The sequence below is a fragment of the Gobio gobio genome, assembly GCF_949357685.1.
Source record: "Gobio gobio genome assembly, chromosome: 21".
In the NCBI taxonomy this organism is placed as follows: Eukaryota; Metazoa; Chordata; class Actinopteri; order Cypriniformes; family Gobionidae; genus Gobio; species Gobio gobio.
In genome coordinates, this window is record NC_137117.1 from 40,075,826 (window position 1) to 40,093,169 (window position 17,344).

At 39.6% G+C, this 17,344-nt stretch overlaps 1 protein-coding gene across 1 annotated transcript; it reads left to right on the plus strand.

Moving 5' to 3' along the window:
• Positions 1-3,596: 3,596 nt before the first annotated feature.
• Positions 3,597-4,885, plus strand: egr4 (early growth response 4; the record flags this gene model as incomplete). Its single annotated transcript, XM_079802070.1, has 2 exons — positions 3,597-3,693; positions 3,897-4,885. 2 exons carry the CDS (start codon positions 3,597-3,599, stop codon positions 4,883-4,885), a joined length of 1,086 nt encoding a protein of 361 aa, XP_079658196.1.
• Between the last annotated feature and the right edge of the window lie 12,459 nt (positions 4,886-17,344).

Consider the following 17,344-nt stretch of genomic DNA (forward strand, 5'->3'; position numbering starts at 1 on the left):
CGGTAGACACATGTAACAGCCCAAATACCTACAAAAAAGTCCCTGGGAGCAACATCTGAAAACCCAACAGGAAGTGAGATATTTTTAATTTTCTCTGCAACATTTTTGCAGTTTTTGCCATTTCCAGATGTTGTACTTTAGTGGCCTCGGGTATGAGGGCCCTTTCATCGCTGCTTGCAGCTTTAATTATTTTTTTATTATTTTTTTTTATCATTTTGCATACATTTTGGCACAGGTGTGTATTTTTACTGGAATTTTACCATTTCACCCCAATTTCCTTTAATGAATCTGTTTTACACAAAATAGTTCCTCTCAGGACCTTCTTGCAATTTTTAAGCCCAGTGACATTTCACTATAAAATGATGCAGTCTTTGTTAAAAGGCTTTCATTCTGTTGGCAAGGCTTCAAAATTTTAATTTGTACTATTTTTTACCAGATGCCATTTTCTCAGGTTTGTCCTATAAAGCAAATACTCACTTTATCCCTGTTTTCTGCTTCTGCATATTAGAAAGCCATCTGGATAAATGATGCAGCTATAACTGTGTGGGTGTGTTGGTATGGATGTCAGAGTGTGGTGTGTATGATAAAAAAATTTGTATGTGTGAGTGCTTGTAATATTTGAGAGAGAAAAACTCACAAACACTGTGTCCAGTGGAGTTTTGCTTGCATTTAATGAGGAAAATGTGGCACTGCGGCCAAACACACTCTCACCGAAAGCTCATTTTTTGAGATATCAACCTCAAATTTGGAACACAACTTGTTTAGATTCATGGCTTGAATTGTCTAGCTGTTTTAGTGTTCAACGTGTTTCATAAAATATATATTTAATACAACAATAATCTGCCAAGGCTCTTCTTTAAATGTCACTAAACTTAAGTCGTTGCTCCCAAGGTTACATTTTTGTGACAGTTTTGTGAGGCGGATGGGCTACAACAGCAGAAGACCCCACCGGGTACCACTCATCTCCACTACAAATAGGAAAAAGAGGCGACAATTTGCACAAGCTCACCAAAATTGGACAGTTGAAGACTGGAAAAATGTTGCCTGGTCTGATGAGTCTGGATTTCTGTTGAGACATTCAGATGGTAGAGTCAGAATTTGGCGTAAACAGAATGAGAACATGGATCCATCATGCCTTGTTACCACTGTGCAGGCTGGTGGTGGTGGTGTAATGGTGTGGGGGATGTTTTCTTGGCACACTTTAGGCCCCTTAGTGCCAAATGGGCATGGTTTAAATGCCACGGCCTACCTGAGCATTGTTTCTGACCATGTCCATCCCTTTATGACCACCATGTCCCCATCCTCTGATGGCTACTTCCAGCTGGATAATGCACCATGTCACAAAGCTCCAATCATTTCAAATTGGTTTCCTGAACATGACAATGAGTTCACTGAACTAAAATGGCCCCCACAGTCACCAGATCTCAACCCAATAGAGCATCTTTGGGATGTGGTGGAACGGGAGCTTCGTGCCCTGGATGTGCATCCCACAAATCTCCATCAACTGCAAGATGCTCTCCTATCAATATGGGCCAACACTTCTAAAGAATGCTTTCAGCACCTTGTTGAATCAATGCCACGTAGAATTAAGGCAGTTCTGAAGGCGAAAGGGGGTCAAACACAGTATTAGTGTGTGTTCCTAATAATCCTTTAGGTGAGTGTATTTCTGTGCTTCTATGGAGAAAATCAATTGAGTTTTTCCTTCAGGAACCGACGGTTGAACTCTATGGAGTGAAGCTGAGCAGCACTGAGAGGGACCATTTCCAATTTATTTTTGGGGTTACTGAATGCGTACATGCAGTAAAAGTACACCGAATGTCCTAAAGTGTAGCATTACACAGTCTTTTCCTGCATGGCACATTCTTCCTGATGGATGTGTGTACATGTATTATTGTCACTCACTCCTGCGCTGTGAGATCCCACACCTCCAGCTGAGCCCGTGCCCGCGCTTCTGCAGCTCCCGCGGGGGCGGCCGTGTATTTTTGGCGGGAATGCCTGCCGTTTGACAGCAGCCGGTACCGGGAACGGGCTGCCCCGGAGCTCTCCCACGCCTGGACGACTCAGAGCTCTGTAACGATATGAAATGTCACCAAAAAAAAAGATGAATCACGTGCGACAAGCTGGCACAGGCGCCTCGTGCTTCTAGATGGAACCATTTTTGGTCTCGGTTTCCGGAAACAGAAACAGGTTCTTACCATACAATGTGCTTAGACACACCTGGATATACACACAGCGTATAGGCCATGCATACTGGACCTACATTTACCCCATAATAGCTGAAATTTTGAAAAAGAATCCCTCTAGAATTGTGCAGAACTCTCATATATGCATAAAGTCTTCCTTTGTTCCAGTTCCGTCTCATTATCATTCTTCCCACTTGTTCAAAATGAACCCATTTGTTTCTTATTTCACAGCAGTGCTGCATTCATATGAGGATGAAACGGGCATCCAGAACTCCACCTGAGTCTCGCCATCTAATAAATGAGATCTCCATGGGTGCTGAAGGCTGTTATCAAAGGGTGCCAGAGCAACTTTATGACTCATATTCGAAGACATGGCCACAGATGCAGCTGCAGTCCAAATGTGCGCCGCGGATCATTAGCTGCTCTGGAGACATGAAGCGTTACATAACACATAACTCAACGATTCGGCGGAGACGTTAATCTTGGGCACGCTTTTGCCTCAGATGGTTTGCATGCATGCAGTGTTTATGTAACGCGTGCACACACACATATTAAAGCACATCTCTTGACTGTTGGCTCGATTAAGCGTGGCGTTTAGATGCACGGGAAAGCTGTATGCATGTGTGTGCGTGTCGCTGTCCGCGGTGCTGAACTGATGCATCAGCCGCGAAACTGTCGCTGTCCGCGGTGCTGATCTGATGCATCAGCCGCGGAACTGATGCAACCTGGCTGATCTGGAATCAGTTTCCCTTTACAAAACATCAGCCTGCATCATTAGGAAAAGGGAACAAAGCACATCAGCACTTATTAGCAACCCCATTGCAACACATTGATTAGATCCAAAACATTCTAGATATTTGACATTTTTCCTGTTGCAAATCACTCGTTTGTCTGTTATATCCACATTGCTCTGCGTTTTCACGCACATTCATTGTTCTAATCTCGCTTGTGACCCCCATCAGATCGCCTGTCTGAAGTCACCCGGGGCTCTTTCAGCTTGACACTGTTCCACTGCGAACATAATGGCCGCCTGTCATTCACAAACGCGCCTCATTTTTCCGCAATGGTCTTCAGGAAAGTCTCCGCTACGTCACGCCCCTGTGCCCATTTTCGGAGGGGAACCCCGTCACATCCTCTGCCCATATTTGGGCAAGAGCAGTCCAAAGTCTGTACGCGGCGGGGAATCCTCCAGCCGACGTAGATGAGCGGTGGGCGGAGCCTCGGCCGAGCAGAACGGTATAAAAGGAGGACGAGGGATTCCGGAAAACAAATCGACGGAGACCAGAACCTGAAGGAAGCCAAACGAGCTCTCACTGGAACAAGGCAAAAAAAGGGAATCCCAAAGCATTACCTTGAAGGAAATAATTCCCACGACATTCCTTGTGGATTTTGCTCCTTATTCAAATGGACATTATGCTGAACACCGTGGACTTCAGCGCTCTGGATCTGCTTTGCGCTCAAGCGATTCCTCTGGAGGCACAGTCTCCCCCTCAGAGCCAACCTGATGCTGGTGAGTACACTGGATATCATGCATGGAAGGTTCTTTAGAATGAGTAAAAACTCCATTATTTTTAAGAGTGTATATTGTAAATGCAATGCGTAAAACATACGCGCCGCGCGTTCTGGAATGTGACAAGCGCGCTTTAGAAAGCTCGAATTGATGCAGTGAGTCGACATTATGTAACGCTCTCCTCTCCTCTCTCTCTCCCGCAGCGTTCGGTCTGCTGAAGCCCAAAGAGGAGCCGCTGGACGCGGGGTTCCCCGACTGCTCAAGCGACGGCTTCCCGCCGTCTCCGCTGACCTACACCGGCAGCTTCTACACCGAGTCCGGGCCGTGCAGCGCAGACGCGCTTCTGAGCATCCTCTCGGAGATCGTCGGCATCTCCGCGGCCCCCGACCACTTCTCCCGCGGGGGCGCGCTGTCACGCCAGGAGTCGCTGCTATCCACCGGGAGCTCGCTGGGATCGCCGGAATCGCTCTGCAACGACTCGCTGGATGAGTTCGCGGACGCGAGCGCGCAACAGTCGATCAAGAGCGAGTTCGGCGGTCTTTTCGACGGCTTCTGTACTTCTCACGAGCCCTCGGACCTGGATGACATCATTGACCTGCTCTCTCCGCTCGGTCCCGAGACGGACTCGGTTTTGGACACGTGGATCAAGCAAGAGCCCTTGGAGCAAGCGAGCGCGCTGAACTTCGCGCCCAACTTCCAGATCCCCGCGACCGCGGCCGCGTCGCACGAAAGCCTCTACAGGAGCATCGCGTTCCCCGCGTTCGGCTGCGCGACGACCGCGCTCGCCGACGCGCTGGACTCGCTGCTCTCCACCAACACGCTCACGCAAAGGAGCAAACCGCGCGCCAGGAAGGGCGCGCCCCGCGAGAAGCCCTTCTCCTGCCCGCTGGAGAACTGCGAGCGCCGCTTCTCGCGCTCCGACGAGCTCAACCGCCACGTGCGCATCCACACCGGGCACAAGCCCTTCCAGTGCCGCGTGTGCCTGCGCTGCTTCAGCCGCAGCGACCACCTCACCACTCACATGCGCACGCACACCGGAGAGAAGCCGTTCTCCTGCGACGTGTGCGGGCGCCGCTTCGCGCGCAGCGACGAGAGAAAGCGACACGGCCGCGTGCACGACAAGCAGCGCGAGAGGATGCAGCAGAAGACGGAGCTCCTCGCCGCGTGCGCGTTCGAGCTCCAGTGCGCGTGAGCTCCTCCAGTGCCGCTCACTCGGCTCCGTTCTGCCCGTTCTGGGAAGTTTACGCCTGGCGTTGCGCGTTCAACGCGAGAGCAGCTCAGCTGGAGGAGGAGGACGCGTCTGAAGCGCGTCGAGCGCCACGCGTGATGCGCGGCTGGAACTCTTTTACGCGTTCCGCAGGACAGTCAGTCGCTTGACGCACGCGCGCAGCGACGCTGGACACTCAGATGTTGTGTATCAAGTAACCTGCATGTCTTGATGTGAACGCGCATGCGACACGTGACGTCCACCTGTTGTGTTTTGATACATCACTTTATAAAGCACACGAGATGAAGAGCTCTCTATATTTGTACGTTATTGATTGTAGTTTTGTATCAGAGTCAGAGGAATCTCTCTTCTGGGTTTTCATAAGCGGTTCTGGGGAACTGGGGCTCCAGCTCGTGCGGTTGAGCTGCAGAATGACTTCCGGGTTCTTCTGGGATGGCTGTTGTTGTTCTTCGCCTTTGGTTCTCGCTGTCAATGCCTTGTGAATCTTCAGGCCAATGAATGTCTCAATAAAACTTTATTATTGACATTACTGCGAGTGTGTGTTCATGCTGATAAACACACACACACACACACACACACATGCTGGTTTTAATCAAGTGGAAAACACATGTAATATTGCTGAATCAACATGAATTCATACCAACAAAATTACATTTTATAGATTTAATCCATTTAAAAAAAGTAAAAAACAGATCTTTAAGGCAAATATTGCACTACATTTTAATAGTAATTAAACAAAGCAATGGATTCCATTTTTACGCATAAATAAACATTAAGAATTAAATAAAAAATTTAAAAAATAGTTCTTCATTACACTAATATAAATTGTTTTCCTATATTGTATATGGGACTCAAATGTTACACTGGCAATACAACAAAAAAAAAAGCATGATGAGTAATAAAGTTGTCATAACACTGTAAAAATTATGAAAAATATTTTATTTTCTTATATTGTAGAGATCAATCATCACACGCAAAAGTAATATAATTAATATTATTAGCTACAATAATATCACAAAATTAAATATTTAAAGTTCCATTTCACTGTAAAACATATTGAAAAAGTTGTTTTATTTTGTACTTTTCCTATATTTTAGCAATTCAACTAATTATTGGATTCAAATTTCGTACCGGAAATAAAATGAAAACAAATGAATGAATAAATATTACAAATTAAACTTTTATTTTTAACTTTTCCTATATTTAATACTGGATTCAAATTTCATACAGGAAATAAATAAATAAATAATAAATAAATGAATAAATACTTTTACATGGACAATAACGAAAGAAAGAAAGAAATATTTAATATAGGATTCAAATTTCAGGCAATAAAAATAAATTCATTTAATACAGACATTAAATACATTAATAAATAAAGTAAGTCATAAACTGTTTATATGTTTATATATATATATATATATATATATATATATATATATATATATATATATATATATATATATATATATATATATATATATATATATATATATATATATATATATATATATATAAACTATATATATATATATATATATTGAAAATAACGTGTTTTATATTTTAGTAATTAAACAAATCATTGGATTCAAATTTCATACAAGAAATACAATTGAAAAAATAAAAAGAATGAATAAATGAATAAAGTAGGCTGGTCATTACTGTAATCAGGGACGGACTGCACTGTAAAAAACACAACTGGACAAAAGTTGAAGAGGCTGATTTTGTTTTGTTGGTTCAGAAAAAAAATCCACACTGTAAAAATCTCGTACAACAAGAAAAAATCTTAGTACTAATTTCTTCTTGCTTTTTCTTGTTGACTCAACAAGAGTAAACAACTTGTCTTGTAAATAACTTGTTAAAAATAAGTCATATGTGACACACACAAAAACGTTTAGTTCCGTCAACTTGACATTATTTGTTTTCTGGAGAGGTGTAACTATTCTGTAACAAATCTTTTGTAGTTGAGCCAATTCAACATTGTGTGTCTGTTGGAAACAGAAGTTATTAAGAATGAACAGGTTCAGGTGTTGATTTTTTTTTATTGGTCGCCATTATGGAGATCAGTGTTCCCTTGGCTCTTGCCGTTTTATGTGAGTTTGTGCTCTTTGTAACAGTGTTTACTGAAACACATACTTTGTTGCAAAGAAAGCCATAACCAAAAATGATCAGGTGATCTAGATAAAAGCATTGTAAAGGGGAATAGTTTACTACTTTCATTCCTAATCAAAAGTGATTATTTGTGAATAATATATTATATTTACCAACAAAACTTTTATGCAGCAGATCAGTCATTCTGAGCTTTGATTTTTAAATACACTGTGGTAATATGTTTTTAGACACACAAACATCAAAAATCTGCATATGAATCTCAACAATGGTGACATGTTTCATGCTGCAATGCATGCTGGGAGCCATAATTTTAATACTATATTGGCTCCCAGCATGCATTGCGGCATGAAACATGTCACCATTGTTGAGATTCTTATGCAGATTATTGATGTCTGTGTGTGTCAAAATACTTTTTTCCCCCATAATGTATTTTAAATTCAGAATGTCTGATCTGCTGAAAAAAAAATTTTGCTGGTAAAATATAAATAAAAAAATGATGTTGGTCTGAAATAAGATTATTGATTTATTTGAGTTTATGAGGCTGAAAACTTGATCATCTTGGTTTCTTTCTTAGCAACAAATGATGTGTTTTGCTAAACACAGTTACAAAGAGCACAAACTCACACAAAGAGTCAAAATGCCCAACTCAAGGAAACACTGATCTCCATAATGGCGAACAATACAAAAATCAACTTCTGAACCTGTTCATAAGAACTTCTGTTTCCAACTGACACAAAATGTTGAATTGGCTCAACTACAAAAAGATTTGTTACATAATAGTTACATCTCTCCAGAAAACAAATAATGTCAAGTTGACGCAACTAAACATTGTTTTTTTTTGTGTGTGTCACAGACGACTTATTTTCAGTTTTTAATAACTGTTATTTACAAAAGTTGAGACAACAAGAAAAAGCTAAAATGTTTTTACAGTGTGGGGCCAAACAGTGGCCCTGGACTTTCTGGCACAAAGTGGCCCATAGCAAGCGGTTAATATTTCTTAATATTGTGTTTTTACTGTATTTTAAATCAAATAAATTCAGCCTTCTCCTTTCAAAAACACTAAAAAAGTCTTAATTATTTCAAACTGTTGATTGCTAGTGCACTCAAAAAATGATTGTATGATGCTGTTCACTTTATTTAAGCAATTCCTCTTGATTTAACACCATTATATCAGGTTCAAATGTAATTGCTTCATGTTAAACTGACTTAAAACTGTTACTCTTTGGTTTTCATTTTGTGATAACATGTTTCAATCAAGTAACCCAATCAAACAAGACTTTCACTTCCCATCATGCTTTGCAAAGGGGCTGAATTCGGAGAGTAAATGTTTTAAACAAAGTGATATTTAATGCATTTTTAACCAGATGAGAAAATGGAGAGACTTTTTAATGCTTAATGTTCTGTTATGTTAGTGTTTTTGGAGGTTATTGTAGTGAAGTGTAGAGCATGTGCTTGGGCTGAGGACCTGCTAATAACAATTAAAGCTGTTTTAATAATAACAAACAACTACTTTGGGTGCCATGGATGTGACAAAACCATCTTCTGGCTAGCCAATAAGATCTTGTAAGAGGTTTTGTAAATGTTGTAAAAATAGTTTTTCACTAAATAAAAATAATCAATTAAACTGGATTATTTATTATGTTTTTATATTCATTTTACAATAATTAAATTGAATAGTTTGGACAAAATTAAGAATGTTAACCTTTTTAACTAAATGGCATTGAATTAATCTTATGCAAGAAACTTAAGTTTACTGAAATAAACAATGTTAATTAAATTCAACATAACCCAATTACGAGGAACCTGGTGACATAAAAAAATTAAGTAAATCCAACGTATCATTTTTTTTGAGTGTGTGTAAAATAATGCATGTGAACTAACTAGCATATTATAGCCTTATGAATCACTTTCCAATGACTGATATTACTGAAGCCTGGAAACACACACACACACACACACACACACACACACATACACACATTCACTCTGATGCTGGGAACTGCTGTGTTAATGTTTATTTGTGCATTGTGTGTAATAACATAAATGGCACTACAATCTGAGGAATTGGAAAAGGTCAGCCGTAGTTTCATCCCTGGAAATTAATGTGCATTGTTTAACAGTTTTGTTAATCTTAAACAGTCGGGAAATATTGCTGTATTGACTCCTCGGGTTCTCCTGTTTATCTCACCTCAGTTTCTGTGGACAATAAATCCCACCTCCTTCAATTTGATTGGATACGTTACACCTATATTTTAGCAATTAAACAAAAGTCTTGGATTCAAATTTCATAAGTACTGAAAAGCCACCTTATAAAATGACTGAACAAAGAAAATACATTTTCCAAAAAGAGCAAACTAATGTTATTTTAGAGGTGGAGCTAAACAAACATACTTTACAGCAGGTTTGATGGCAGTCATGCAAATAAACAAAAAATCTGTGAGGATATTGCTATAAAACGAACTGCACTGTAAAACCCAACAGTGATTCTAACTAACAAGTTTGAGTTAACTTGACTTAGTGTCTTGACTTAATTGTAAAACTCTAGTAATCTGTACTATTCACATACTATTACTTCTTTACTCAGAAAAACCAAGATGAGAATAATTGATTGGTTTGAGCGCCATTTTGTCAAGGGAAACAAAAACAAACTCACCATTATGGAGATCAGTGTTTCCTTCGGTCGTGCTCTTGGAACATTTTTAACAACTTGAAGACAAAATGAAACACAACAAATAAGGGAGGAACCACATCCAAGTATAATTGCCAACACCCTCAAAATATAGAACAAAAAATGAAATGACAAAGAAACACCCCAGGAAATAATAATAATCAACACCAATAACTGCCCCAAAACCCAATACCAAAAAGTCCTTCAGTATTGACTCAGTCCATTAAATGTAATCACAAAAACACCAAATAGTAATAAAAAACAGGAATAATGTGGCTGTAATGAATATAAGGAACCTGAAGTCCAGCGATGCTCATTGAGACTCAAAAAGTTCAGTCCAGTCGCACAATCTTGTCGTAGAAAAACTCATTCAGACAAAAATATTTTAAAAAACCCAGGAAAAAATATAATCCATAAGGATAATCCCACTGAAGAAGAGGTGATGCTGCTGTAAAGTGAACGCATAGACACATTCAGTTGATGATATATATGGCCTACAATGAGCTTTGCAAACACATTGTTCCTCAACTCATGACCACATGAAGGCCTAACCTTTGAGCATTATCTCAAGCCCCCCTGAAAACAAACTCAGCCATCTCACAGGTGAGCTACCACATGGCCTTCCTCTCTACCTCCTTAGCTCTCGCCCAAGCAGCTCCTCCTGCAGTTTCTCCTGAAGCCAATACGGAAGTGACATAAACTGCAGTTCATGGACTGGCCACTAGAGACAGACTCCAGAAGGAGCAGAATCTCATTGAGCTCACTGTAAAAAAAATTAAGGTTGTACAATAAAAAAAAATCTTCGTACTAATTTCCTCTAGCTTTTTCTTGTTGACTCAACTTTTGTTAAATAACAGTTATTCAAACTGAAAATAAGTCGTCTGTGACACACACACATAAAAACGTTTAGTTGAGTCAACTTGACATTATTTGTTTTCTGGAGAGATGTAACTATTATGTAACAAATCTTTTGTAGTTGAGCCAATTCAAAAAACGTTGTCCATTGGAAACAGAAGTTCTTATTAAGAATGAACAGGTTCAGAAGTTGATTTTTGTATTGGTCGCCATTATGGAGATCAGTGTTTCCTTGAGTTGGCCAGTTTGACTCTTTGTGTGAGTTTGTGCTCTTTGTAACTGTGTTTAGCAAAACACATCATTTGTTGCTAAGAAATAAACCAAGATGATCAAGTTTTCAGCCTCATAAACTCAAATAAATCAATAATCTTATTTCAGACCAACATCATTTTTTCATTTATATTTTAACCGCAAAACTTTTTTTCAGCAGATCAGACATTCTGAATTTAAAATACATTATGCGGGAAAAAAGTATTTTGACACACACAGACATCAAGAATCTGCATATGAATCTCAAAAATGGTGACATGTTTTATGCCGCAATGCATGCTGGTAGCCAATATAGTATTAAAATCATGGCTCCCAGCATGCATTGCGGCATGAAACATGTCACCATTTTTGAGATTCATATGCAGATTCTTGAACTCTGTGCGTTTGTGTGTCTAAAAAAATATTCCCACAATGTATTTAAAAAACAAAACTCAGAATGACTGATCTGCTGCATAAAAGTTTTGTTGGTAAATATAATATATTATTCACAAATAATCACTTTTGATTAGGAATGAAAGTAGTAAACTATTCCCCTTTATAATGCTTTTATCTAGATCACCTGATAATTTTTGGTTATGGCTTTCTTTGCAACAAAGTATGTTTCAGTAAACACTGTTACAAAGAGCACAAACTCCAAGAGCCAATGGAACACTGATCTCCATAATGGCGACCAAACTTTTTCAATAAAAGAATCAACATCTGAACCTGTTTATTCTTATTAACTTCTGTTTCCAATAGACACAAAATGTTGAATTGGCTCAACTACAAAAGATTTGTTACAGAATAGTTACACCTCTCCAGAAAACCTTTTTTTGTGTGTGTGTGTGTGTGTGTGTCACAGACGACTTATTTTCAGTTTGTATAACTGTTATTTAACAAAAGTTGAGTCAACAAGAAAAAGCTCGGGGAAATAAGTACTAAAATTTTTTTTGTTGTACAAGATTTTTACAGCGTACAACAAAAACACAACAAAATCAGTAATTTCAACTTTTTTCAAGTTGTGTTTTTTACAGTGCAACTTTACAGCAGAAGAACACATGTTTACTGTTGGTTTTGGTCTATACGGCTAATTTTGCCCTTCATGACGACTGTGAGGGGGGTGAATTATTTTATAACTCATTTGTTTACATTATATAACGCCTTAAAGTTCCGCCAAATTAAGGGCGTGGCAACTTTGAGTGACAGGTGGATTGCCGTTTGTCTGCTGTCTGTTAGTCATCACCTCAGCTCCGCCCACGTCCCGCCTCTTTGCCCATTTATGGTTATCCGGGAGTGATGCGTGATGACGCGCTGACAAGATGGCGACGGCCAGCTCGACCCAACTTTACGCTTCAAAACGGCTCTTCAGAATCCTATGAGTGACGTCACGGACACTAGGCCCATATTTATTTACAGTCTATGCTCCGCCCTTAGGCTACCGCCCCCTGGTGACCCGGAAGAAAATTGAAAACTGAAACTATAATGCTGCGTTCACCCCAAACGCAAATAGAGCATCAAAATCGCGTCTAGTTGGACACTTGAACATTTTAAATCCATTCGCGCGCCTACAGCGAATTGGACGCGCATATAAATTGAGCTTTTGAAGCGAAATAGACGCACATTCAAGGCGCTCCAGGAGAAATATGTCATAAAACACCACTCTTCCTATTTTCATTTTCATTAAAAATATATATTAAGCATTAATAGCCACAGAAATGTGGTCCAGGCAACGCATACATTATCTTTACTTCATGTATATTTAAATTTCCTTAAAAAAGGCCAAACTATTTTTTAAATAGGCGCTCTCTTTATAAATAAACCACAGATTTAAGCTTTAAACAACTAAATTCTCACCTGAAAAAGTCTTAAAACTACATTTTGTGACACAAAACAGTAGTATTTTTAAATTATGCAGGGTTTTTCATCACGTCACTTCACCACGTGACAGCAGCGAGCAGGCTCCTGATCGGTGAGTAGGCTTGTTTGAGATGCGCCTCGCCTGAAATTCAGCCAAGACTAGGCGGCTGCAGTGAGGGGAGGAGTGAAAAAAGTGCAGGCAAGCCGGACAGTTCTCTCTTCTCATAGTGGATCAGACACCTGCGAGATCAAAGGCGGATATCGCGGGATTCACACTCGTGCGCTTTGTTGCTGATAAACTGGATGTAATTTAAGTTCTGTTACTTTTATATGAAAATAAATATTATGAACAAGACACCCAAAGTTTTTGTTATTTATTTCCATTCGAAAGACGTGTTTATCAATCATTTTTACTTTAATTAGGCCTACATACATGTTTGTATATATATATATTTTTATAAATATGACAACAATCACATACCCACAGAGAGATCGCCTTTGTTAGAGAGTTTGGGAATATTCACACATAAAAACATGATATCAGAGTTTTAAAATCAAACATTTTGAAAAAGAAACATACATCACGGTTGTTTAAACCAATAAGCATTAAGCTGTGTCGTCAGCAAGTCGTTTCCCATAATGCTTTTGCTCCGCGCAGTAGGTGGAGAGCAAATGCGCTCGACTGCAGAATCCGACACATCCGCCTTTCGCTCGCGAGAGTCTTTTGACATACGTCAGCATGACATCAGAGCAAGGCGGACCGCCCTCGGACACTTTTCTAACCAGCATGCATCTCGCGCTGATCACCGGTGATCGGTTCTGCGCAGATTTTGCTCATCTCAAACAAGCCTAATAATTGACGCCAATGTTCAAATTTTCAGACGGGAATTCGCTTCAAACGCGTGGATGCACAAAAGCACCACCCCCTCCGCGTAGACGTCATTTTTGCCGCGCGCACCCTCGCGCTCTTGCGCCCGCGGCGAGTATAAACAAGGCTGACGATACAGATCCACTTTTGCGGCACGACTGAAGCGTGGTGTTGTGACGCTTCCCCTCATGTGTATGTTGATGGGCGTTGCTCAAGTTTACCGCTATGGGTGTGCGTTTGAGCCAGCGGGGAATGAAAAACAAAGGACCGGCGAGAGACTTCCCTCCGTCTCCATGTGCTCTACTTCTATTGGATAGTCGCGTTGCGTTCAACGGATTCATTTGCATAAAGTTGAGCTTCGGCCAGCTTTTTTGACGCGCGGCATTTGTTCAAATGCAGCGCCGCCTTCCCGGAATGCTTTGCGTGCGCGTTAAAGTCGCTTGACGTCACCCATAGGAATAAAGTGGAGTGCGGCGCGACAGAAGTGTCGCACGGACAAGTGGATCAGCACCCTAACACGCGTATCGCGCAAGACGCTCAATTCATGTCATTCGCGCGAACTGGACGCGCAAATATAATTATAATAATATAATATAATATAATAATATAATTCAAGTGGCTTCAACAAAATTTCTTGGTGTCCTAATTGATGAAGGTTTAACTTGGTCCAAACATGTTGATCTAGTTTGTACAAGATCCTCTAAAATGTTAAATATTCTAAGAACTGTTTTACCTTCAATTCACTCATCTGCTCATTTAACGCTTTACTATAGCTTTTTATTCCCCTTTATGAATTATTGCAACATTGTCTGGGGTGCTACTTTTCCCACGTATCTCGCAAGAATTTCAAAAATTCAGAAGAATTTCTTGCGTATGATTTCCTACTCTTCTAAATATGCTCCTTCTGCACCTCTATTTCTTAGTGTTGGAGCCATTCTGTATATTGGCATGGGTTGGCGCTGTGATCTCCCACAAGTCTTCTTAAGACGGGGGCTAATTACTGCAGGTGTGGCGCACAGCAAGGTATATGGTTTTTGACCGTGAGACGGCGTGTGGGCTAATCATGGAGACTGAGAGTTAAGTTTATTGTTTTATTTTTTGTTATCTTAATAAATGGATTGGCATATCCGACTTTAAGTTCACATGCTTGAAAGTTTATTATTTTTATGTTTTGTTAATATTTTTAAGCCAAGAGGAAACAGCCCGTCAAAAACACGCGTGCAAAACGACTTAAATGTGCGCCAACACTTAGATTTAAGATTCTTCCAATTGAGAAAGTCAATATTTATTTATCATGCATATTTATTCATAAGTTTATTTACAAGAGAGAAGACCTTCCACCAACATTACAACACTTTTTTAGTTTTATTTCAGATACTCATATCCATCAAACAAGGCATAGAGAAATAAATCTTGTTTTACCGTTCTCTAGAACTTCAGGTCATAAAACTGACCTCAGTTTTAGGGGTCCTCAATTATGGAGTAAATTAAGTTTGTCCTTAAGATCTATGTCGTCTTTATTCGTATTTAAAAAACAGTTGAAAGACCTTTTGATTTTACTATGACAGCCTTTTGTTATAGTTTCCTGCAGTATTCTTCATATGCTGCTCTTCACTTTTGATCCTCCTTTACCATCACCTTCTATCATCTGTAACTCTAAGTTAAAAGGATAATCAGGCTTCTGAAAATGTGTTTTTCACCCTTTTTTATTTGTATTATTCAACTTATTTGTCTGCGTGTCTTTTTTGTTTTTTCGTGTAAGTGGAGTGGAACTCTGTATAAACCCAATTGGGTTTCGTTCCACCCCGTGTACTGTATCCATGTGATATCCGTGCAGAACAAATAAAAAAAATAAAAATAAAATAAAAAAACTAATGAGGCGGAATCACGTCCATCGCGCCGCAGGACCTCCAGACGCGCGTCAACGCGATTTTCCATTGACTTAACATTGAAATCACTCGCTCCTGACGCTCTATTCATTATCAATCATAAAGTTTCTTGATCAGCAAATCAGCATATTAGAATGATTTCTGAAAGATCATGCATTTCTGAAAATTAAGCTTTGAAAAAGCAGGAAGTACTTTTCAAAATAGAGAACAGTTCATATAAATAATATACTATAACGTTTTTACAACATGGATCAAATCAACTCAGTCTTGGTGAACATGATTAGACTTTCAAAAACATTACGAAAATATTAATTATTCCAAACTTTTGACAGGTATTAGTGTTTAGTACAGTACAGAAGAGGTCCATCTTTATGCTAAAACATGACTTAATGTACCTGTTGAAGGTGAACAGATTATCCATCAGTGGCGGGCCAACAATGAAGAAGACCGTATGGAGAATCTGCTTCAAGGTCTTCACCACCAACGTCGCCCGCCAACTGAACTGGTGCGGGAGAGGAGACAAGCGAGGCATTAAGAAGTCGAACATCGGCTCACTCTTAATAGGCAAGTTCAAATGTTGTACAGAATAGATTTGATTTAATGGCGGGAAAATACAGCTTTAGTCAAGTAATTTCCCGCCATTAAATCTTTGGCTAACGTTCATATATTGAGTCAACTATAATCAAACATGTGGTAACACCAAACAGCAATGTGCATTTACGAGCATTTATTATATGTGCATTTATCTAGCACATATAATAGTCTGTTAAGAAATTAGGTTTAAACGATCAGTTAAAGAAGTTGCCCAACTACAGAAACGTGCACGAAACAACTTGCTCGCAATATAGCTAACTAACATCTGACCCAATCAACATAACGTAATTTTATAACCGATCACAGACGCCACACAATTAGTATTAAAATATATTTAATTTATACATACCTTAAGCAAATATTTTCCTCACAACTTGCCAGGACTCGTCTTCTCCACGCAGTATCAGCAGCACATGGTCTTACGCAGACTCACGCAGGAAGAACTTGACGCCAACTCGATGCGCGTTTGAGTTCTTTGACCTAGGGTGCGTCTCAGTCAGCCATTGACTTATGTCCTGATCAGTGCCCTGACTACTGAAACAGGGAGCTGATTGAGACACACCCCGAGTTATTTGGTTGAAAAAAATTACGTTTTTTTTTTTTTACATGCAGCTTCAGCCATGAGGAATCCCGTCCTGTTGTCTCCGACGGAAGCAGAGGCAGAAAAATACATAAAAGACTTCCTACGCTTGGCCCCCGGGAGGGTGTAATTGTTTATGTTATTTACTATATTTTATGTGTAAAGTTGTATGTTCTAGATATAAAGTGTATTGTTTTGTTTGGTTTTTTAATAATAAATTACAATGTTGTTTTTGCCTATTAATAAATGTGTTTTTTTTTTAAACTACACCAAATTGCGTTTTATTCCAGAAGAAGCAACTTGTTCACTAGCTAAGGTGATTATTATCATATCTGACCCAATCAACATAACGTCATTTTAAAGTGATTATATAACCGATCACAGATGCCACACAATTACAAATATATTTTTTTATACTCTTTCCTCACAACTCGTCAGGACACATCGTCTCCATGCAGTATCATCAGCAGCACATATAGTTTTACTCATGCAGGGAGAGTATACGTGGCCAAAGCCAGGTGAAATTACTTAATTTACTGTGTTTGCAAGTTCTTGTTAGAAGAAGCAGTCAAGCAACAGAGGAGGACAGCAGATAAGTGTTTTGTTTTCATTTCTCATTAGCTTTTTAGCGCGGTTTGTCATTGCTAGGAAACATTGTTTTGTTTACTGTGGTAAAGTCGCATTTGTTCCAGTACAGCGTGAAGAGTGGCTGCATTTTCTGGTAATTCATTTTGTTAATGAGAGGAATCAT